Genomic DNA, 24551 nt, shown 5'->3' with positions numbered 1-24551 from the left:
TCTACTGCTCTTTTGTCTTAACTGTCAGAACTACACCCCCACCCCCTGCATTATCCTCAGATTTACTACTGAAGCATGATCATTTGCTGATCTTGTCTTATATTTAACCTTCAGTCTTGCTTTATACACTTCTTGTGATCAGAGGGTTATGTACTTAATTGAGAAGGTAGAAGTGACAGATCAGTTTAAGTGCTTGGCTGTAGTTGTCCTCAGTATCAAAACTGTGATGATATTGCAAGAGAACCTGGTTGCATCAGTTGTCTCCTTGTTTGTCTTACATGCAGAATTTATACTGTATTCAGTATACACCTGAGTACACATTTCCCCTCTCCCCCTGCTTCCCTGCTAATTTGGATATAAATCAGTTCTTTTGCCCATGTTGCATACTTTCTTGCTCCAACACAATTTGTTGTATGTAGTTGGGGAATTTAGAGTAGCACTATATTAGATCAATTTGTTGTAAGTTAGTATAGTAACAGAATTTGATCAGCTGTTTTATTTTTAGCATCATTAAGTGATTTGTGATTAGATCACTGGCTTAGACAGCAGTGCTAAGGGTTTGCAGCTCTGGCATGCTGTACCTTTTGCAGAGTTACAAGTGAGGAACTATTGGGAAAGATAGAGGCTTAAAAACTGTTCAGGAGGCAAAACAATATACACAGGACTTCAGTTCTTTCCTTTAAACTCCTTTTTATGGTTTTCCTTAGAGAGGAGATGTGTATTTAGAAAGAAATACTGGTGCACTTAAACTCTCAACATATATTACACATACTTCATAATGTAAATGTATAGACAAAATTTGTTTTATAATCTGAATGTTGGAGAATGTCCTTTAATGAAATGGGGAGATCTAGGTTAGAGCTGCATGCTGTTTTAAAAAACAGTTTCAATGGCAAGTGTATTTTCAAAGACGTTTAATGGGTTTAAGACTATTGTACAAGTTTATTGCTATGCAGAAATTCCTAGCATTAGTTCCTTCACTTGCTGAAGTAGCATAAACTAAATGTGAGTACTTCTGTCCACAGAAAATATGTATGTTGAGATGATATGTTACTGTAGGTGAAAAATTCTTGATGATTTTTGGGCCTGGGAATGTATTTTGGGGACACTGAAAATTCCCTTTGACCCTGCCATGGTCAAAATTGAAATTTGGGATTTCTCTTGTGTCTGTCCCATCCCTCCCTGTTGTCCCCCCCTCCCCCTCCCCCAATCACATGACTAAATATTTTTATTGACTTTCCTTTATGGACTACACAGTGCATTCAATTTTTATCCTTTCATAATAGATGCCTATTCTTACAAATAAGTGAAAAGGTTTGGTTGTCAGATAATCCAATTTCCAAACTGAAATAAAATGAAGGCATCTCCCTTAATTCTTCCTGACATATCTGATTGGAAGGGTCAGTTTAAGAAAGGTGTTATGGTGTTTTGCTGTAAAACACGGTGGGGTAGTCTAAAACTGTGAATAGCTTATTAGTTTGTGAGTATGTTGTCTTAAGAATAAAATAGTTTTAAAGTACTGAACTGAAGTCTAGGGCAAATAGTGAAGTTTCTTCAGATAAATTATGCTTGCTTTCATCTCTGAGCAGATTGAGTACAGATGAATGCATGTTCACTAACTTTATTAGAGTGTTAAATGAAGACAGACAATCACTTCTAAACTGCTTTATATTGCAGGTGTCCCAGAAACTCTTCACTTTGACTGTTATTGCACGGTCTCCTCACTTTTATCTCCTGTGTGCTTGGGGGTTTGGGGTGGGGAGGAGGTTCCACCTGTCTCTAAATTTATAATCTTGAAGTTGAAAAGTTCTTGGTATAAGCACTGCCGAGAATGAATTGATATTAATTCCTTATGTTACTTTCTCAGAGCTTTTGACTAAAACTGTGCTGTAGGCTGCTTCTTCTCTTGTTTTTTGTTGGGTTGGTTGGTTTGTTTTTTCTTATGTATCATTTGTGTGTCTGCCAGCCATGACACATTGACTCTGTGTGTAGCACTGTAGTCCAACTGCATATTCAGCTCCAGTTCAAGGGATAGGGTCAGAGCTGCAAGGTCCAAGGTGCTGGATTCTCTCTGGTGGTATTTCAGTATTGCCAGACAAGGAAAGAAGGCCTTAAATTCTATAAACAGCACTCTTTCCTTGTCTTTTTTTTTTTTTTTTTCTAACAGTAGTACTATAATCAGCTATCCAAAGACAGTTGGAAGGGAGTCAATCACAGGTCCAAACCTGAAGCTGAATCTTTTCATTGGATTAGTATTCTTGCAACTGTTTGTATCTTAATTCAGATGATTTTATTTAAATTGAACTTTGAGAAAGCTGTGAAAATGCCCTGGTACATTGTTTGGTATTGTAGTGAAAATACAGTTAAGTTGGGGAATGGGGGATTAACTAGTGCAGTAATAAATTTATGCCCCTGTATAAGCAAAAGTTGCAACTATGGGTCTGACATCTTATGCACCTCTGCCAGGTGGTACCACTGTGATTTTTTTGCTGGTAGCTTTGTATATGATTCTTAATTTTTGGAGATCTTAAGCTTTTAGAGAATATGCTTGTGGTGGTGGAAGGATTTAGTGGTGGAAGGAAAAAGTTGGGAGGCTGCCCAGAGAGATTGTTGAACCTCCATTTTTGGCAGTGTTCATGACACTATCATATTGATTTGCCATGTTTCCATGTTGTCTGACTTGACATCAGTTTACTTTTTGCTGTGAATTTGTTTCCTCCCTCTCTGAACATGGCATAGAAATTCTTTGTACTTCCTTACAGAGGTACTCTGGGAAAAAGTCAGTGAATTTAGGAGATAATGATTTCAGGAGGCTGTATAGATTTGTATGAGGAATACCTTTTGCCTAAGCTGATGGGTTCAGTATTCTGTTCTACTTCCACTGCACCTTTCCTGTCTAAGCAGTGTAGATGCTCTAGAGGATGCTGTGTCAGCAGATTCTGCGAACTCTGATAAGGAGGATGGATGTCTTACTGAAGGTCTTGATTTTTCCTAGAAAACAGTGCTGGGGCTTAATATACTGCATGATTAGCTACGGTTATGGTCAGGAGAACAGCATTTTCTCCCAGGAAAAGCCTTAGAATGTAGAAAGAGATTCTTGCCTAACTTGTCATTATAACTGCAGAAGAAAAGATGCAAAAAAAGTCACAGATATGAATTTGCCAGATATCCTGACTTTTCTGCTTCCTTCTGTACCTGTGGGTGTTATCTGTAGTTGTTGTGAAGGAGTAGATGGTGTTTATCTGTGGTGTGTTGTTTTTTTGTGGGTTTTTGTGTTCATTTTTATTTTGAGGAGATGCAGATCTTAAAGGAGAAATTTGTGCATTTTTAGTTTAAATTTAAATTTTCCAGATCTTACATGCTTTTGTGCTTAAAACTGAGTATTTGGGAAAACATACCTAGTTGCATCTATTGTTCCTTTTCCCTATCATCCATAAGACAGCATTTCATATTGTGAATGTGTGAAAGATCTCATAATTAATGTTGATGTTTTGGGCATGTTAGTGCAACTTCTTTTTCCTGAGCTTCTGGGAAAGGGATGATGTTAGGAAACATTTACAGAATCATGATATTAACAGCATATTTGACTTACAGCTGTTGTTTTCTCTACTTGTGCCTTCTGGTATGGAGATGGTTTTGCCTTTTTTTTTTTTTTAATGTGGCAAGGGTTATGGGGTATAATACCTAACAGTTACTAGTTACCAGTCTTTTCCAGCACACTTTGGAACAATAAACTTCACTTCAGTGAATAACTGTCAAACTCCTGTGCTTATATGAAAACAGATTCATTAAATTGCAATAATAGAATTAAAAAATTCATAGATCTGCATGTTTTGTGGGCTGTCACTGATCTAGGATTTGAAGAGACCTTTTGAGAACCTTTTTTTCTAGCAGAAATTTGTGACTCTTTCAGGGTGAGGTGAGTTTTGTTGGTGTGTTGGGGAAAAAATTTTCTCACGCTGCTGTCACTGAGAGGAGGGACTGTTGACCCCATTACAAAAGCAGAAGCTAAAGAGACTGTAGTTGTGATGCTCTTCCTGGGTGCATTTTAACTGTATTTTTATTGATTCATTGATGGACAGGAGGAGGGAGGAGAGGAGAGTTGTGTTTAGTAGTCAGTAGCAGCTGAGCTACAACCCATCAATTTCCCCAGCAGAAGGAAAGGGCTTGCTTTCCCTAAGAATTTAGTATGTACCAGAGAAATTGCTGAGAAACCTCTGTTACTACAAGCTTATTAACTTTGCCAAACAGCAGCAGTGATAACTGTTATCTTACAGATATCTTACAAGTGCAAATTTGTTTTCTTAGGTATAATGAAACTTTAAAAGCATGTAAGAGGAATAGACGGTTGCCCTTCAAGGAAAATCCTCTTCAGAATACATGTTCCTTAATATGCATTTCATGATCTTGCTAAACCAACTTGGTCTAAATTAATTCAGATCTGTACTTGGTGGCCCATAAAATTTTAAGTGTTCTGTCTGAAAATAGTATTCATTGTGATGCAAAAGTACTCGTCCTTTCTTCCTGCTCTCCACACACTTGATGAACAAATTGTGGAATTCCTGCTAGAGTGCATCCAAACCTAGTGGATGATGTGTGCAGCTTTCAACTCTCCCAGGCAGCACCAAAGAATGGCACTGTTCTTTCTACATAATCAAAGAATTTAAGAGGAGTAGAAATATAACACCTTTACAGACTGGAACCATACACTCTTCCATTAGCCCCCTCTTCCCTTCTGAATGGAAGGAAGCAAACTCGTCACTGTATAAATGTATGTATTGATACATAGCTGTTTCATAGATTTACATTGTGGGGGTTTTGTGTGTCAGTCATTTAAAAAAAAAAAAAAGAGGGAAAAGTTATTTTCAGTTGCTGGGTTCACTTGATTTCACATATTCTGGCTTTTAAGCTTTGCTATGTTTTGAGTAATAAAATTATACAGGGTTTTTTGTGTGATATTAATACTTTCCCCTTCCTTTTCACCCCTTTTTTTTCTTCCTCTCTTCATGTTTGGTCAGTGTCATCTCTCTTGAAGTATAGATTTATTTCTCATAAAAACTGTTTTCTTTGGCAGGAGCTACAAGCAAGTCTGTGTGAAATTATGTAATGTCTGAAAAGTTATGTTCATGATTAATTAGCCTATCATGAAACTATTTTGGTGTGTGTGGAATAACTAGATCATACTTATTATTTACTTGGCAAGTGGTAGAAGGCACTCTAGTTAGATCAAGACTTTAGAGTGCTTTGTATTAACTATTACATATATTACCTGATTAGATTTGGAACATGAAATATATGTTGTTTGCATTGGTCAGTTAATGTGAACCTTGCATTTGGGCTTAAATAAACTTTAAAGGAAACTAGCTTGGGCTGTAAGTATGTCTTATTTCCCAAATAGTAAAATTTATAGTTGTTTGCTTAAAGCTGAGTGCCCTTTAAATGCCATACTCAAAGAAAATTTTGCAAGAAGTTAAGAAATGGAGGAATGATATATCTGAACTGCATTGACATCAGTGGCACAGCTCTCAGATGGCAGTGGAGTTAAGATCTCAACCAGAATTTTAGGTCTGGAGAGGACTTTCTGTACAACTTATAACACAGGGGGTTGGGGTTTTTTGGTGTTGGGTTGTTGTTTTTTTTAATTTATTTTGACGGGGGTGTGGGGGTGGTATGTGGGTGTTTGGTGTAGTGTTATTTTTTGATTTCAAGAACTCTATTCAGTACAGTTAAATTATGTTCCAAAAATTCCAAGCTGTAGACATTCAGTCTTTCAGATCTTGACTTGGTTAGCAAGACTACAATTCTTGTTAGTAATGAAGGATTTTAACTTCTATTGTAAGCATCAAAGTAGAGGGAGATTGAAAGGGTCTCTTCTTTGGGTTGGGTTATGTAGAATTCTTTATAGGTGGCTATTGAAGTGATCTGTGTTTTAGGCAAGTAGCTTTCAAAACCTTTTCTACACTCTTTGAAAATTCTGATTTTCATCACTTAATGGCCATTTCACAAATGCTTGCTTTTTGCAAAACTGAGGGAAATACTGTGCTCATCCTAAAGCTAATTACTTAATTTAAATTAGCTTTGTTGTTAAAAAACACCACATGTAATTTTTTGTTTTCACTGAACTGATGGCATTCTATAGTATAAGCATAGATACTTTGTTGTAGACACTTTAAATAAATACTGGAGAGTTAAGCCCCCAAAGGATAAGAGCTATAAATAATACTTTGGTTTAGACTGTTAAGAAATAGCAGTATTGCCAATCTTGTTGCTTGTGCCTTGGGATCTCCTGTCTACTTGCTACTTATGATTGGTTAAGGGAGATACTTTTCTCACACTATCCTGTAAGGGAGCCTAAGACATGTAGTCCATAGGGATCAGAATTGCAAGCTTCCTTGCAAGAGTTCAAGGTCAGAATTCTGTTGTATTTATCTGCTAGTGCTAAAACAGCTGAACAGTGAGTACATGAAGTGAAAAATTGGACTTACCTGTTTACTTGTTCCTTGGCATTACAGGTTAATCCAGTCCTAAAGACTGCTCAGTAGGTTATACAGGGTAGCTCTTGTCATGCTGCTTCTCGATTTCCATTGGGATATTTCATTTTTTCCTGATGTGAAGGAAGAGGCAAAGCAAAACTATCTGCACAGAAAATTTTCTCCTGATGTGGTTTTCTGCAGTATGTCTTACGTGAGTTTATCAGTGTGTCTTGTCTCAACCATGCTATGTGCTCATTTAGAGTTAGATCAAAGAAAGTGGTTTTGTGGTTGCACTGCCCAAGAAAGGTTGCAGTGGAAGTAATTTGACTATTACAGATAAGACTTTTGTTTCAATGGGCAGTGACCCCTAACTGTGGATGATGTTGTAGGTACAGGTCATTTCATGACTTAGTTCTGTTACTGAATGCAAGTAAACAGGAACAGCTTCCTGTTGGGTTAAATAATCCTGTCAGTGTTGGAGGGAGGTTGATGCTAGAAGACTTCAATTTCAAACTTGGGCATGGTCCAATAGTATTGTTAGATTGATTTACTAAGTGATGATTTTTTAATACATTCTTTGCTTCAGTTACAGCTTTTTGATGGAGTGAAGTTACTTACCACCTTCTGTAGGCTATCAGCATTATGGTTGCCTTTTTTTTTTTGAGGCAGAGCATAACCACACTGTTTGAAAAACCCTCACAAAATTACATTAAGCAAGCTGCTGGCTGAATGAATGTTGCTATGACCCTTCTATTTTTTTTTTTTCTTCTTGTATGAAATCTGATGCTAGGAGGACTTGTATGCTTTCCCTGGGTAGTATGGCAATTTAATACTGTTTATTGGACAGAGAATGGTCTCTTGGACTTCATAGGCTTCATTTTGATACCACAGACTTTGAAATAATGTAGAAGATAGGCTCTGAAACACTGGTTTTAATCTGACTAGATTTCTTTACAGAAGCCATTCAGTACAGATTGCGACAATATTTTTTTTTTTCCCCCCTTGCTTAAGTGTAATAGTTGAAGGCAAATCTCAAGCCTGTTTCCTTCAAGAGACTTTCATTTAACTTTTATTTCATAGGCCTAGTTGGAAACTTTTTTAAGAAAAGCTGGTCTTCTGTGAAATATTTCTGTGAAATACTAGTTTTGTTATGAACACTTTGAGCTCTGGTTTACATAGCCTGGCTAGTTAGCAGTGCTTTATTATATTTTAATGGAGATAATTATACTGTTTTTGTAAAATGAACTACAGTGATCTGGGTTTAATTCTAAAATTACGTTTTGATTTGGGGTGGGTAATTTCTTCACAGTATGTCAATATTGAACATCACCTATACATATGAAGAAGCAGGGACTGATAGAGCAATCTGTTTCATTTGTTTGAAATGCCAGCCTCTTAGGTCACTCCTTGGGGTACAGGGCTACTTTGCCTATTCACCTTTATTATCACTCTGCCATGGATTTCAGCACTTCATCAAGTGAAAAACTGTTGATCTCCTAGGTCTTGTATAAAATACACTGTATGTACTTTATGGATCTGGCAGATTTTCAGTGGCATTGTGTCTTGAGCAATGGCTTGTAAAAGTAAACACCTGCAACTGATTTCAGTGTCTTGGCTGTTGAATAAACTGCTTCTCTTCTCTCAAGAATAAAGGTCAGTTCCTTTTGGGGGGAGGCAGGGGAAATAGAGCTGTTAGCATTTAAACAGCTATTTGTCCAGCTTTCTTGTCCTTCAGAAAGGAAATCAGGAATTATTTTAAAATAAATAAATGAAAAATAGCAATTCAGGTAATAAAAATCTATGTAGCTCACCTGGTAGAGTAGTATCTTAGTGCCAGTGTTTTTACCAAATAAAATACAGTGATTCAGCAATAGAAAGGTCAATGGCCTAGCTGCTGTTACTTGTTGCCCACAGGAATATAGGTGTTCAGCTGTGGGAGTTCTCTACTCCTGGGGCCTCAGTAAGAGAAGTGACTGTGTTATTTACAGTGACATTATTTGTGTTACATCTGCTCTTAAAATAATTGATCAAACATAAAGGATGTCAAGTTATATGCATGTGTTAAAACTAAATCCTTTTTTTTTTTAAAAAAAAAAAAACAAACAAAACAACAAAACAACCAAACACAACAAAAAACCCCAACAACCAACAAAACCAAAATGTAGCATGCTCTGTTTAAAACTTCAATTTCATTATCACATCAGGGGAAGAAATCTAAGGAAATGGTTCTCTTGTAATCCCTTATCAGGTTTTGGAATTTACAGCCATAATTTTGCTTTGGTGATGGTATTTTTCCCTTCAGATATGTGAGGGCAACTAGACAGGGTATTTCATGACTTCATGTGGAAATTCATCTACTTCATCTTGAAATAGAATGGTGCTCTGCTTGTTTCATTTACCATTGCATTTCAAATACTAACTTAGTCTCATAAAGTCCTACTTCTGTATTTAGTGTAGCACTGCTCAGAGTTAGATACTGCTGACAGTAAACTTGCCACAAAGAGTAAATATAATATGCATATGATCAATTTAATATGCAATTAAACATTTTCCTTAAGCAATTAGCATCAAGACAACTAATAATTATCCTGTGCCACACTGCAGACTTATACACATTTATGTAGGATGACTTAGGTAATGTTATGAATAAAAATATGCATATATACAAACATTGTGAGTAAACATAATATTATGGCAACAAGGTGTGTGCTTTTCATACTGGAGTTTATTCAGCCTGCTTAAAAGCAATACTTTTCCCCAAAGAATTTAAAAATTGACATGCCCATGGGATCATGGTCTATGAATTGCACCACTGCTTACTTGCTTGTGATTACATGTCACCTGCTTCATCCTAGAGGCATTGCAGTAGCAGGTAGAATTTGGAGTTAGGAAATGCAATCCCATGCAAAGAACCACATGCACATGTGACAAAACCCAATGAAATCTATGCCAAAAAGTTTGGAAGTCTCTTAAACATACGAATAAATTGAGATATGTGAAGAAAATGTGAAAATAAGAAGCAAGTGATGAACAGCATCGCAGAAAGCTAGATACTTAACATAATTAAGTCTGCCTCTGAATTAATACCTAGAAGTGTATGTACTTCAAGGTGAGATTCTTGGAAGAATTGCAGACTGATGTGGATGATGTGTGTGTTTTAACTACATGTCATCAGACACAAGGGATGGCATTGTGGTTTATGGTACAGAAGATGAGGTCATGATGGGGATGATAATGTTAGGTTGTTTTAAGGCTTAAGTGCACTGTTTTTGTGACAGTGCATGGTGAGTAACAGAAATATATGTTGCTCTTAAGACATCTAGATGGAATTAAAGGATTGAGTTTTGAGAGAGGTGTGAAGAGTGAAAACTCATTACTTTCAAAAAAGAAGAGTTTGAGCTGCATAAAAAGCAAAGGTATCACTTAGAAGATGACCTCATACTTTGACTTGATTGCTGTGCAAGGGGTAATGCAACTTTAGGTATAATCTGCTTGGTTGGATCTGCAGTACTTATTTCGCTTTAGTCTGTGGGAGTCAACAAACAGAATCAGAGAGAGAAGGAAACAAAGGAAGCCTGTTGTTGGTACAGGTGAGGTTGTCTGAGTGCCAGATTGAAGAGTTTAATTTAAAAAAAAAAAAAAGTGTGTTTTTAGCCAGGAACTGGAGTTCAAGCTATGTATATTTTGAACCATTTGCTGGCCTCATAGTAGGCAAGTAAGGGAACAGAAATGAGGAGTTGAAAAAGAGCCCTTCTAACTTTAACTTATTGAAATATCTCTAGATGAAGCTGAAGACATCACTTATTTACACCAAATTTTTTTTTTTTCAAAAAAAAGGATCTGAATTATCTTTGTATAAAAAGCTAATTTAGAAGTAATTTTGAATTAATTTCCCAAGGGTACCCTGAACAAGGTGAAAAAAGGAGCAAACACAACTTTTTTTTTTCTTTCCCCTTGGTCTTTTCACTTCAAAACCACTAAAGAGACAGTTTTGAGAAGTCTGAAGACTGCTTGGCCCAAGGCTAGATTTGCAGTATGTAGATGATGGTCATCAGAATTACAGGAAGATGCAACTAGAAAACTGCAGTGTATATAGTATGTATTTACAGCTTGAGCTATATATAACGTGGCTGGGAAGTGTTAAGTACCCCTTGGTGTCAGGATCTGTAGTTGGGTTGTAATCTCATAGTGGAGAATGCATTAGAGGGGACTTGTGATTACCCTTCTTCATAGCCCAGTTATATTAATAGCCTTGGTTACAGGACTTTTAAAAAATTATTTTAAAAACTCTCTTTACTACTACAATAATGGAAAAGTAAATGTATTTTTTAAACTGGTTAGTCCCAGGTGCAGGATCAAAGCAGGAAACCCACACATGAAATAACAAATTCCCTCCCATTCAGGAGGGAAGAGCCTTCATTCTACTGCAGTGCTATCACAGAAATTGATGAAAGAACACCGAAGGGATGCAATTTAAATAAGTGTCTGAGTTAAGTAAATTTTGAAATGATAGCAGGGCCTACATGTATCCAAAGTGGTATTTTTAGGCTGTCTACAGTAGTCTTGTTTGTCTATTAAACTTGGACTATGGTTTGCAAACCTCCCCTCTGTAAGTGAGGCTTTAAATTGATTCTGTTAAAAATGAAAGCTGAGCCTCCAGAGGACTGGGAGATTTATCTGAATTTTTAAGCTGTTGCTTTGCACCCTTCTCCAGGAGATGTATCCTGTGCTTCGGGTGGTGGATTTTCAACAGAAAGTGAATTTTTTGAATTTTCAGTGGATATAAATTACAAACAAAATGTGAATGGCAAGTTGGCTTATGTGAAGCTAATTGAGAGGACTGGGGCAAATGAATAAAACTCTTCATAGAATGTGTGTGTGTGTGTTTCTGTGGTGGTTTTGTGGCTTTTTTGATCAGGGTTTCTTCTTTCCTGCATGTTGATCAATATTCACTATGCAGACCACTTATCTTTAGTTGGTTTCTTGAATATAGCTGAAGCAACTTTAATAAACTGAAATGAGTTTTGTTTTTCTTTCTAATATCTTGTACTATTATATGAAACAACAAAAGTCTAATTTGAAATAGAATTTAGCTTTTATAGTCTTTCCCATATTGCAAGGAAAAGATACTTTTGAAGCCTGAAGCTGCATTCTGTTTTTTAAGCAGTAATTGTTGCAAACTCCCCTGTTCTACATTGTATTGTTTCCCAATTTGGAGAAAGGGAGCAGGAGTGCTTCTTTCAGTAACTTAAAATAGAAACTGCATTTAGAAAACTCTCTAGTTGTGTATGTTATTTCATGCATGTCTTCCTCACTACAGTGCTTGCTAATGAAAATGCAGGTTAGCTTTTTGTCTGTTAGGTTCCATCAGCTGTAGTGATGCTTGTTGACTGATGAGGTTTAATACTAAGACCCACAAAGTGATATAGGGAACTGTGTTCAAGTGGGACTCATTGTATCCAGGGTGGTAAACAATACGTTTTGCTGTACAAGATAATTAAAATACTCTGGGAGAGAAATTTGTACACATACAAGTTTGCGTTGTAGGCTTGGCCATATTTTTCAGGGTGGGAAGGAAGATGCAAGTTTTTTGTTTTACGCTTCCTGGTTGTGGGGTGGGGTTTTTTGGTTTTTGGTGTGGGGTTTTTTGTTGTTGTTTTGTTCGGGTTGTTTGCTTTTTAAAGTTGTTTTAAGAATATTACATGAAATTATTAGCTGAAGAACAATGAAAAAGCTGGGAATAATTTACTGTATGCTCTGCACACATCATTTCAGCTCAGGTTTGCAAAGTGCTCCAGTGAATAGAGTTCTTAAGCCTGTTTAGGGAACTGTAGTTTTCTTATGCACTGAGGTGGTAGAGTGCTTCCCCTCCTGCTTGTTACCTGTAGAAATATGTCAATTTGGATACACTTTCAGGAGTTTCCCACCTCATCAGCAGTGCAGTGTGAAAGTGAGATTTCCAGTTTTCAAGACCACGGTTCAAGAACATGACACACAGTCTTTCTGGGTGTGCTGTCACGATCTTGTTGACCAATCATCCCCTGATTGCTCTGTGTCTGTACACAAAGGGGAGGATGGACCTGCAAGAACATGTTTTGAACTCTGAAATCCAGTATCACTATTGCAATTAGATGCCTTTGGGGGTGTCTCAATCCAGGAGGACATGAGGAGTTTTAAACTTCTCAGTTTTGGATAATTTACATACCTCTGACAGTCACATTGTGTATCATAATTCCCATACAGACATCTCTTTGAAAGTACAGGAGGGGAAAGTGAGCAGAGGAAGCTACTGTGTAGTAAGGAAATAGGAGATTTTTAAAGAGCATAAGAGAACATAAACCTGTATTCTAGCAGCGAAATTACTCTTTCGGGGGAAGATAAGTTTCAGACTACAGTTTTTCCTCAACACGTTCATAGACTTAAAGGCATAATAAAAAAAATTGGCACCCTGGACTGTCCTCGTTTTGGAACTGCCTTTGTGCTGGCTTTTGCTTTGTGCTTTCTGAATGTGTAGGTGCTACATTAAGGTTTGTAGCAGGACTGATGTCTTCACTCTTCTGCAGTAACAGCCTGTCAGAATGTTTTTATCATCATTTGAGTTTGTGTGTACTTTTTATCATGTGATGCCTGTGTGGTGCTGTAGAGCTAACATGGGATCTACTGGACAGTTGTCATTAAGAAGTTGTTTTGTTCTGTGGGTTGGTTTTGGTTTTTTAAATCAAAGTTTAGTTTACTTTATAATAACTAGTTCCTGAAACATGATGGATTTTTTTCAGATGTTGAAAGCAAACTTCTTTTTTACCCACAGAATGGGTGCAATAAGGGGTTTGCAGCTGAAAGTATTCATAATACCTTGCTTTGCTTGTGACCAAGAGCAACTGCTTCAGTAGCTGATAGAAAGTAGTACCTGTGGCTCATTCCACTTTTTTTTTCAATATTAATTTTTATAAAACAGTATTTAGAAATTGCTGCTGGTGGTATTTCTTGTTCAAAGAGTTCTTTTTTTCAAACTTATGATGTGATCGTTTTGTTTTTTTTTTTTTAAAAAAAAGGCAGATAGTCCATGAAGGTGCTTTGTTAAAATGTAGGTGTTCTGAAAAAGCAAACTTGCTTCTTCTGTCTTTCTGAAGGCTGTAAATAGTTAAGTAATTGAAGTAGGGTAAAGATTGGGACCACAACAAGGAAGCCCTACTGAAAGTTGTGGTAGTTTCCATTTTCGGTAAAATTTGCCTCTCTATCTTGTTAACCCAGGAATTACTTGCCTGGTGTTTCTATTCATAGGGTAATGGAGATCTAATATTTGTGTGCATGAGAGTGTGTCTTACTGCAGGTTGTCAGATGGTGTTGAGATGTTTTGGAAAAGGCATTGAGAGCCAGTTGTAAATGTGCACAGTTGAAGTTTTTGGTTTACTGTTCAAATTTAAATTTCTTGGGAGTGTCTGTGAAACTTTTCTTTTAATGCGTGTGTAACATTTAATGAGATTAGCACTTAAAACCGTAATTGTGTGTACACAGCTAATGCCTAACAATTTTCAGACAATCTGTTTAAAGCCTCAGAGTGCTATAGCAATGCAAATAGTAATCTCCTTGCTTTCACTGGGATTTATAGTTACCGGTAATTTTACATACTCAAAAATAAGACTTTTCAGTCGCAACAATGTGACTTTTTGGGGGGTGGGATGTTAGACCATGCTAAATGCTTGGGAATCCTGGGATTTATAGATGTCATTAGATGAGCTTGTAAATTCCATAAGCACAGAAACTACAGTAGGAAAAATATTGTTATTTTGGGCCAGAGTTTTGAGACAGATTTTGGCATAAGGTAGCAGAAGTCCAGCTGAATTTTTAGCAAGGATTCATTTTACGCAGTGGCAAAGCCTGTTAGTTTCTCAGAATAGATAGCTGTGATTCATTAAAACAAATAAATAAAATAATTTAGTGGTTGCATAAATGACTTCTGAGTCTTTGCTTAAATATGGAAACTGTAGTAGTTTAACTAAATGCTGACACGATGTTATTACTTATAAATTAGTACAATTTTTGTGTAGACCAATCTCAGGGCTTGCGATATATGCAAAGACTGTGAGAAGGCATTGATAGTGGGTCCTTAATGTTTCAACTTGTAAACTATATTAAGTAGGTGAAATTCATGTTCCTTTATTTAAAAAATCAATTACAAAACACTTTCTGAAGTCACAAATATATTTTTGTTATTTTTAATCTATCTGTAGCACACACTAAGCATAGTTTTCTTGTTTTCTGAAGAGACTGCAACCTTGAAGCTATAATCAAAATTTAGTGAATGCACTAGTTATTAGTGTAAACAATCTTAAACGTTAGGATAATCACAAACAATTACTGCCTAAAATGAGTTTAAAACTATAAATGTTACAAAACTACATTTTGGGGGGGTGGTTATTGTATAATAAAGATTGGGGTGTGGGGGAGGAACCTGAACTTTTTAAGGTAAGGTTGCTATAGCACCCCGTGCTCAACTGACATTTTTGACACTATAATTGAGTCCTTGCCAGTCTGTGGACATGGAGCTAGCATCCTTCTTAGGCCTTGAAAACTTCACAGTATATGCCTTGGGTAGCCCATGGTTTTTTCTAATTACTGCAGTAACCCAAATCTGGAAACACTAATCTCTGCTCTTTAATTCCCTGTTCTTTTTGCTGTGCTAGATGTTCAAATTGGATGATTTTTATCATAAAGAAATATAAAGAAATATCTAATTTTTAGATTCTTTATGGTGAATGATGTCACTCATCCATTTTCTTTTTTCCTTTGTTATCTGGGTGGTTTATGCTTCCTTCCTTTTTCTACCCTGTATCAAATGCATGCAGAAGAGGATGAGCTGTGATCCTATCCTTCTCCACCTCGCCAGCTGCACCAGCTTGCAGTCTTTCTTTGCCCCCTCCACCCGGTGCCCCAGTCCCCATGATTTGTTCTGCAGATATGCATTCCTGCTTTGCATGGTGGGTTAACAGCTCAGAAATTTTCCTTCTCCCATCACTCAGGTTGAGGATATGTAGGCACACTGGGGTTGAAATCATTAATGGGTTTGCATTGCCTTCTGAGGAAAGGCAGTTGCTTTCAGACATGGCCATCTGATGGTCTTCAGTCTAGATACTGAAGGTCAAGCACTTGACTATGACACTTGTTCTGATAGCTTTGATTTGTTTGGTTTGTAGGATCTTTTATGCAGCATACAAAACAAATCATAGCGTGTACGGTATACCAAATTTTTATTGGAAGTAACTGAGCTGCAGACCTTACTACTACTTCTTTTTAGGAAGGTGGTGCAGTTATGCGATCAGAACGAGGGTTTATACGATGCTGAAAGCAGAGATACTGACTGGGGCTTGCTAAATAGTTTCTGATGATCTTTTTAGTAAGCCAGTCTCTGAAAACATATCTGCATAGGTTTCTTGGTTCACACAACTTCTACAACAGTGTCTGTCCAGCTACAGTCAATGGTTGTTTATAGGAACAATTTTGCTTCTGTGTTTTTTGCCTGAAGGGAAGGTGGGATACATCTGAAACTTCCTGTTGTGAATGTTAAAAACAATACCTGGTTTAAAATTTTTACTGTATGGTAGCAGGATTAAATAGGTATCTCCTACCAAACTCTGATAACTCATCAGTGTAAAGTAATACGATCTGTTTAAAACTTACATATTTGACATACATACATACATACATACATACATACATACACTATTTTACAGTGTAATTTTTATTACAATGTAGTCCTTTCTTTCCTACTGACTGTTAAGAAACTAAAAATGTAAACTTGGGCAGATGATCACCATGTGTGCATCGTGAGGGTTTCTGAGCCAGAATTACTGATGTAAAAATATGGTACTTCTAATGCTATTTAGAGGATTGATGGACTGCAGCGATTTGGATGTATGGTGTTTTAAAGGACTGATTGGCTATGACATCTAGATGTATGATGCTTAAATAAGTATTGTTCAATTTCTAATTGGAAGGTAAAATAAAAAACCCAACCTGTTTACAGGTGTTGAGTTGATGGTATATTATTGCTCCATGGTATATAATATATCCTTTTTTAAAAAGGAGAACATTCCTATGGCCTGACTGCTTTTTGTGAAGTTTCATTTTCTGAATGCAATTTCATATTGGCATAAGGCATTTTCTGCAAATTTGCCCCTACTGCAGTTGGAAATAGTTATTTGAACAGGGCAGCCTTTTAAATTTGGATATACAATTTCTAGTGACCTAGAAAACTGAGCCCTTTTGAAAGTTGTCATTTACCTTGTTTCTAAAATTAAAGGAATGAAAAATTCTTCTTCGCTTTTATGAGCTCTGTTGACGAAATAGAAGTGTATTACTGGATTAACGTTACGCAGACCTATCTTCAGTGACAGAGCAGAAAACTGTTAATGTGGTTCTTAAGTATTGGGTGAAAAAGTTATTTTCCTTTTGAAGTTGAGTAACATGAAAAATATTCCAGGTTCATCTGGTATAAAATATTACGGTGTTGAATAACTGGCCATACTAGTTTCTGTAAGAGATTAAATGGAATCAACCTTCGTGGTGACTAATCATTGTTTTTCAGAAGATGATGATACACAATTGATATATTTTTAAAAGATAAACTAGTGATTAAAAAAAAAGAGATACAGGTAGGAGATAGATTTCTGTTTGGATTATATTCTGACCCAGTCAAAAAACTAAAACAAAAAATCCAACCCCACGTTTTAGGATAAAAATCCGTTGATCCTAATCGAGGCAGTAATGAGCCAGGAAGAATGCTATCAGTATGAATATAATTTTGCTTTGACTGTGCAAGCTAAAGCAATATGAAACTATGTTTGTTTACTGTGCTGACAAGAATGTGTGCATTCTTAATTTTCAGTAGCTCAGAGATCAGACCCAGTAATACAGTCACTAATGTAAATGGCTTCAAAATATATATACTGGAACCTGTAAGTTTCTTGAAAACTTGTGTATTAAGTGATAGGCTTTGCAAGCTATTATTAGGTTTGGTATGAGAACATCAGTCTTTGTTGCCTTGAACTGCCAGCAACCTTTGTCCCTTATTTTACCTTCAGTTAAAAACAAAAACAAAACAAAACAACAACAAAAAAAAGGGTGGGTGGGAGTTGAAATAGGAAAATAAATGAATGTTGGATAATGGCTATGTCTTTTTCTAGAGCAAGGAAAAGAAAGTTATTGGAAAGTTAAATGAGATGTGGACCTGGGTTTGAATGATATGCAATGTATGTAAATTATTGATCCAAGCGAGCCTTTCTGAAACAGCTAAAACACTGTTGATATCAAAGGGAAGGAGAATGGTGTGGTTGCCAAGATGAGATTTTTACAGGATTTCACTAAAAGAGTAATCTGTCCTTTAGAGTTATCTGTATTAAACTTTAAGTAGCAGTTAAGAAATGTCCACAAGATGCTGCAAGTGAACAGTTGTGTTTGGATAGCTCTCGACCATCTTTATGCAGCTGTTTGGTATATTTTAGGGGGTTTTTTGTTAATATTGTCTTGTTCCAAATATAAGCCTGTTTAAAAGTGTAAAGATTGAACAGATATCTTGATTTATGATATCTTATTGGCAAGAATAGTAACTAATTCATTTTCTTTTATTTGCTTATGCATTGTTTTTAACATGCGAGTAAAAATTTCTGCGGGTAATTGGTATATCCTTTCCCACCTATAGAATTACTAATCTCATTCAGTGACATCCTGCCAAAACTGAGAACATCAGTTTTCTTTATTTTTTTTTAAAGTGTGACTAAATTGGAAATCTGCCAGTTTCTTAACTTCAACAATTACTTTTATCCAGGTAGCAAGTCAATATTTCAGCTATCCGTATAGTTCATAAGAGAGGTCTTGGTAACACTAAGGACTGCAGACCGTGTTTGTTCTCATTAGTTATAAGAAGGTAATATTGCAGTTCCCTTTTGTAGTTTCTGGAAGAGAACAGACATCTCCATACTTAAGACAAGTCTTCAGCTCTGGTATCTTTTATGTGTACTCTTTGGGGTATACAAGTATGTCAATATTCTGATAATTGGACTGTGAAGAGACGAACAGTGATCAGACCTTCTGAGGACTAAGCTTTCAGAAAATGTACTACGCTTCAGGGTATGTTTATACAGAAGTGGTTGTAGGGTAGGGTGAGGATATGGGTGCTCCTCTTGTCTGGGTAGGACAACTTTACCTTGCTGGTGTCAGTGTTCTTTGGAATCTGGTACTTGATTTAAGACCTAAAGCTTAATAATATAAACCTAGTTTCAGTCTTTCTGTATTACGTTGTGTTGGGGTGTAAGGGCATATCTACATGGAACTGATGCCTTCTTAAGAATACCCTTAAAAACAAGCATTCCCCACTAATGGAATACAGATTTGTAGGTCAAGTGAAGATAGTCTGTCAGCTCTCAAAGTAATGTGGCATAGAGTGGAAATGTAAAAATTGAAGGTGAAAACAACAAATAATTACTTTGGTATCTAAAACTAACAGCATTGTTTAGCTAAACCTGGAAACTATGACTTTGTGAAAGAAACTATTTTAATTTTTCCGTAGTTGTGATACTAGGTGCTACAAGCCAGCCTGGGAAGGTACTCTATTATTTGAGTATCCCACTTGAAAAAATAGTTGCACATAATTTTATTTGTTAGAGATCTATTTACAGATACTTTTATGTAGACATTAATGAATATTTTGGATGATGCAGCTAAATAGTTTCAGTAAAGCTCTAAAATTTACCTGAAGAAACTGAGGTATTAAATTACAGATAGTTTGTCACATAACAGATTGGGAAGATCAGGAAGTAAGTTTGTGTCAGTTCTTAAATTTTTCTCTGAAAAGTTCTGTGTATTGCTTCCAGACACTGAAAGATTTGCGTGGGTTTTTTATTCCAATTGACTATCATAGCTGATGGGACTCCTCAGACTGTAATGGATAACTGTTGATCTGTTGAATACAGTGTTTTTACCCTAAAATGATAGTTTGATAGAGAGGTGAGAGTTGTATTGGATGGAAAAGTAATAAAGTATGTCTTAACTTTGAGAGTTTTTATAGGTTTTTGTGTGGAAAGGAACTATATTAATCTATAATAAAATCCAGTTTGTGTCTTCATCTCTGAGTGCTATTGCATCTGAAGACCAAGTGATTGTGTTCTGGCATTGAAATTGTGTGTTCAGGAATAGTGTCCTAAGTTCTAATTTTTCCTCATTTTTGATAAACTAGTCTTGTGTTGGAGAGGTTTACATGGATTTTAGTACACAAGGTTGCTTATTATGACTCACCTTAATATTTATGAAGTATGTTAAGACAGTAAAATTTGTTACTCTAAAGTGAGTAAAATGGACATTTGTCTTGATAATAAATAAGTGCTACATCAAAATGTCAGGTAAAAGTGAAGTAAGACTATTTTTTCTTTTATTTCTATTTTTTTTCCCTCTCTCTCTAGCTAACTCTGTCTGTTTTTCAATCTAGCCACGAGCTGATCCCATCCCGATATGTAGCTTTTGTTTGGGAACAAAAGAATCAAATCGTGAGAAAAAACCAGAAGAGCTGTTGTCTTGTGCAGACTGTGGAAGCAGTGGTAAGTTGACAGAATTTTACAAATACTAGAAGTGTTTATGTTTAAGTCTGTTTTTAAGGTATTAACAATATTTTAAACTTCTGAATGTCATCCTCTCTTTGGACATAGATTGAGAACTGAAACAAAGCAGGGGGTGAGAGAAACTTTTTACTAAAATTTTTTCATCTGGATAAGTACAAATGAGATGTGTGAATTCATTTTTATGCCAAAAGTATAGATCCGCTTAGTAAATTAATAGAGAAACCACACTTGTAAAATACAGAAATTCTGTTACTGTTTAGGATCTATGTTTGATCTGAAAACAGTTTTGCATTGTGACATTAAATGATGGTCAAGAATTTTGTGTGCATAGATTTGCAACATTTCAGAAGCTGAGGAATATTCATAATAATAAAGACTGTGTAACAGTCTTTGCTGTTGCCTGTTGTGTATCCATTTAATTTATTTTAAAATAAAATTATTTTGTTACTCAGGTGGGAATTTGAGTAGTATTTCAAATAACATGCTAAAGCTGTTAGGCACCTGTTACTTGTCAGGCACAAGACAGTGACTCTACTGCATACCTTATTCCTGTGTGTTGCAGCAGGTCTTACAGACTCCATGTGGCTGTTTTGAATGCAGGCGCTTTCCTTAAAGTGAACAACTTAGGTTGATTTTGAAAATGAAATACTGTAGCACACTGTTGCTTTGTGCAGTGCATGCACATAGATGATACCAAACATGTTCTTGGCCTAGGTTATTCTTGATTTACAGAAGGTTTTGGCTAAGAAACTTGGACAAATCTCTTAGCAGCTCTATGCCATAAAGCTTTTTCTGGCGCAACTCTAGAGTTCTGGATGTGAAAAAGTCCTCTGATCAGTTTAACTATTCTGGAAAAAAACCCCTGTGGAAAATAGCTTTATGCTGGAGGAGGACTTATTTGGCCAGTATAGTTTGTCAGTTGAGTGGACTGTTTTTATTTAGCTGCACCAGAAACATTTGCTTCTGTAAGCTCTCAGCTGCCTTGGGAAGTACTTCTGGTAAAGCTTTGCAGTGTAGGCCATCCCATCCCATCTCAAAGACAAAATAACAGTGTTGCTTAAAATCACAGGCTGCTTAGCACTACTGCTTTGTGCTGGCACCTGGTTGCAAATAAACTGGATGGAAGAACAAATAAGAAGTTTGATCAGTTTCTCAGTCCAGTACATTGTATAGCCACGCCAACTTCTAGGCCAGAATGAAGAAGAGGGAAGTGCTCGGGAGGGAAGTGAGTAGTGAAGTAGTACAGTCTGTGTAAGCCAGCGCTGCTTTTGAGAAGGCTGGAAGTACTGTTTGTGTTTTAGAATTCAGAGTCCATGTGTGTTGTCATTTTATAGTCTGCCTTGGATATTATGATAGCTACAAAAGTACTTGAGTAAAAACAAGATAGTGTGGGTCAAAAATGTGTTTTCAGTTATCAGGATATGCTTTTGATTGTGTGCTTCTGAATCTGTCACCCCAGACAGATTCTTTGTGTTTGTTAGCCGGTGTATTTTTTCATCTATTCAAGCAAATGGTTAACAGTGAAGTAAGTGGCTTTTTCACCCCAGTGTGCTAAACCAAACCCCATAGATTTTAAACTGTCTTCCCTTAATGGTTTACAGGCTTCCTGTATTTTTCAAATCTGTATTCTAATATTTGGAAATTTAGTAGGATCTGTGCTCATTAGACTCTGATATGCAGAGTTTACATTAATCAGGTGAACTTAGATATCAGCTATTCTTCTGTTGTGTAATAATCCCCTGTTAGGTCTAAGATGCTTTAGATCTGGAAGTCTTGACTTTCATGGATCAGCTTCCATTTGAATTAACACTGATATATTTTCTCTGCCTCATTAAGACTAAATTATCTTTAATTAGTTCCTCAGATGTATTAGATATAAAGAATGAAATGTTGAGACTGCCAGTTGGATTGCTGGATGGTTAAACTTCAGCTACTGGTGCCTAACTAAAATAAAAACCAATCTCAGTGTAATTTATAAATAACACAACTTCACTCAAGTGGCGGTTTATTGTAATTGGATTTTTAATTTTGCACATTGTAGTGTATCTCGAAGCTGGTCTTGCTGTCTAACAAACATAAAAAATTGCGTGTTGCACACAGCAAGCAAATTGTTCAGTTGATCAGAGATTAAATTGCAGTGCCCACTACTGGCATGTCTGCTTTCCTTTATGTTTTTGTGTCAGTTGCTCATGTCTCTTCAGGTAATGCTTCTGTGTTCTGAAAGCGAGAACTATCTGGATATCTGCACATTTCATTGATATCACTCTTATTTTGTGTTATTTGGGAAGGTAATGTATTTGGGCAATGGAAATGAAATGCACTATGTCACTTTGCACAGGGTGTTTTCTAAGGAGTAAGATGAGGGATGTCAGATGTGAGAAAACAAATCCTGGTATAAAAGCAAACATTATTCCTTTATTTTTTTTTTTCTCTCCTGTTTCCCCTATCTTTTGATTTTCAAAATCAATAGAATCAAGAATTGGAATCAAACTCTACTTCTGTTTTCCCAGTTGAAAGGTGAAGGAGCAATTAAAGAGCTGCAGCTGATAGATTTTTAAAAGGGAGTTGAAATTTTGGAAAGAGGAAGAAAAAAAAAGTTGAGTTATTGGGGAACTATAAAAATATTTTTAAAATGCAGGAGGAATATCTAGAAGTAGAATACCTGTGGGTACTGTCCTTTCAAACAAATAGTATGTTAGGCTGAGAAGGTAAGAGGGTTACCAATCAAAGACGGGTAGGGAAGGCTGAAGAGCAGAACAATGAAGACATAAGAGTCAGGTTGAGAAATAGGGACAGAAAGGTTTGGGAAGGACTGTGTAGATTGCTTCATAAAGGAGTCTTAGGGGTACGCTTTAAGAATAAGGTCATATGGAAATTGTCTTAATTACTGCTGACTATGGGAAGACATTGGTTAGTCACATAAAATGAACTGCTAAGAAATCTGCAGGTGGAAAAGCTCCTGTGTGCCTGGCACTGATCTTCACTGTTTATAGCTGTAGTAACCCTAAATAATAATGCTTTCTATCTAAAAGGTTATCAAACACAGGGGATTTTATTGTGAATTATATATTAGTTCCCACCATTTGTATCAGTTGGAAATAACTGGAGACATTAGCATATCTGACTTTGCACTGTACATAATTGTTGTTACTGATATAATGTTTGTTGTTTTAGAAGACTAGTTGTTTTGTCAAATCTTTTGAAGAATAAACAAAGCCCAAATTTGCAATGAGAAAATAAAGGTGGGCGGGTTAAAGAAGTTGCCTCAAGTCACAAGGGAGTGAGATGCTCTAACTTCCTGATCTCGCCTATTTCTGCCACATCAACATATCACATCTTAACCTTTTCTTACTGGAATGGATAAGAAAGATGTAAAGCATTTAATTTCTAATAGATTTAGTTTAAAGTAAGCCTATATGTATTCTTGGTGGAAACTGTCAGCCTCCGAATGTCTAAGTTTCCAGTAATCTGTTAAATTGTGTGCTACACTAAATCTGCTGAGATTTAAAAGAAAGTCACATGATTGAACCAGGAGAAATTACCATCTGAAACACTTCAAACTAGAGTTTGATCAAGTGTTGAAAACCTCTTGGCAGATGTATTAGCTTCTGGATATGGAGAAGATAGTATGTTCTTGATTTCAGTGTATTGCAGTTAGAACTGAAATACTACGAATTTTGAAGCCAGAAACATGCTTTCACTCTTCAACTCTTTCAAATTTAAAGAAACTAGCTGTAAAATCACTGAAGGTCACAGTGACTCTGTTTAACTGATTACAGAAATTTGTTAAACTACAACAGTAGTTAAAACAGAGTCCCTTTCAAAAGTGTTGATTACCACTTCATGTCTGGTAGGCATTACCCTGTAATTGTTACTGTTATATTTGCACTATGTCAATTTGTGTTCTAAGTGAAGACTGCAAGTGTTATCAGCCATTAAAGAACAATACCATATGTTATTTTGAAATGTGAACATTTCTGTGCTTTCTCTGCTAGTGCATACCTAGCAAAGACAGTAAAAGCACATGGCAAGTGCATACTGATGATTGTGATTTGCACTCTTCCAGCCTCTAGTTACTTGTGGCTTAAGGACTTGGAGTTGCAGGCAGAACCTTGAAATTTAATACCAATAAGTTTTTTTTCTTGAATTTTTGTCCAATAGTAAAAGCTGACACCTGAGTATATTAACAAATGTATTAAGCCATGTAATTGCTTGAATGAGAAATGTTACATTGATAGATAACAGAGAAATTTCTTGTTACGCCTAATCTGTGCATAGTTACCAACCAGTGAGAACGGATGTTTCTTGTGTTTATACTTCTCGGTCATTTACTTAAGGCAAAGTTAAATCCAACAGTTAAAACCCCAACTTACTTGCTCCTTGAAGTAAATCACTTCTGTGCAGGGTAGATAACTTGACTTAAATGTACTTATATTGAGGTAATTGGTTTATGATTGCACTTTAATGT

The 24551-nt window shown here is 36.2% G+C and overlaps 1 protein-coding gene across 7 annotated transcripts in view; it reads left to right on the top strand.

Moving 5' to 3' along the window:
• The window catches only part of KAT6B (lysine acetyltransferase 6B), a 121654-nt gene that overhangs the window by 40615 nt on the left and 56488 nt on the right, over positions 1 to 24551 (top strand). For all 7 annotated transcript variants that reach the window (XM_074907197.1, XM_074907199.1, XM_074907195.1 and 4 more), the window contains exon 3: positions 19954 to 20062. In XM_074907197.1, coding sequence (XP_074763298.1) covers positions 19954 to 20062 — 109 coding nt within the window. The remainder of the gene's footprint in view (positions 1 to 19953; positions 20063 to 24551) is intronic.

Source organism: Athene noctua, chromosome 5 (assembly GCF_965140245.1).
Source record: "Athene noctua chromosome 5, bAthNoc1.hap1.1, whole genome shotgun sequence".
In the NCBI taxonomy this organism is placed as follows: Eukaryota; Metazoa; Chordata; class Aves; order Strigiformes; family Strigidae; genus Athene; species Athene noctua.
This window is presented reverse-complemented; position numbering and strand designations above follow the sequence as displayed.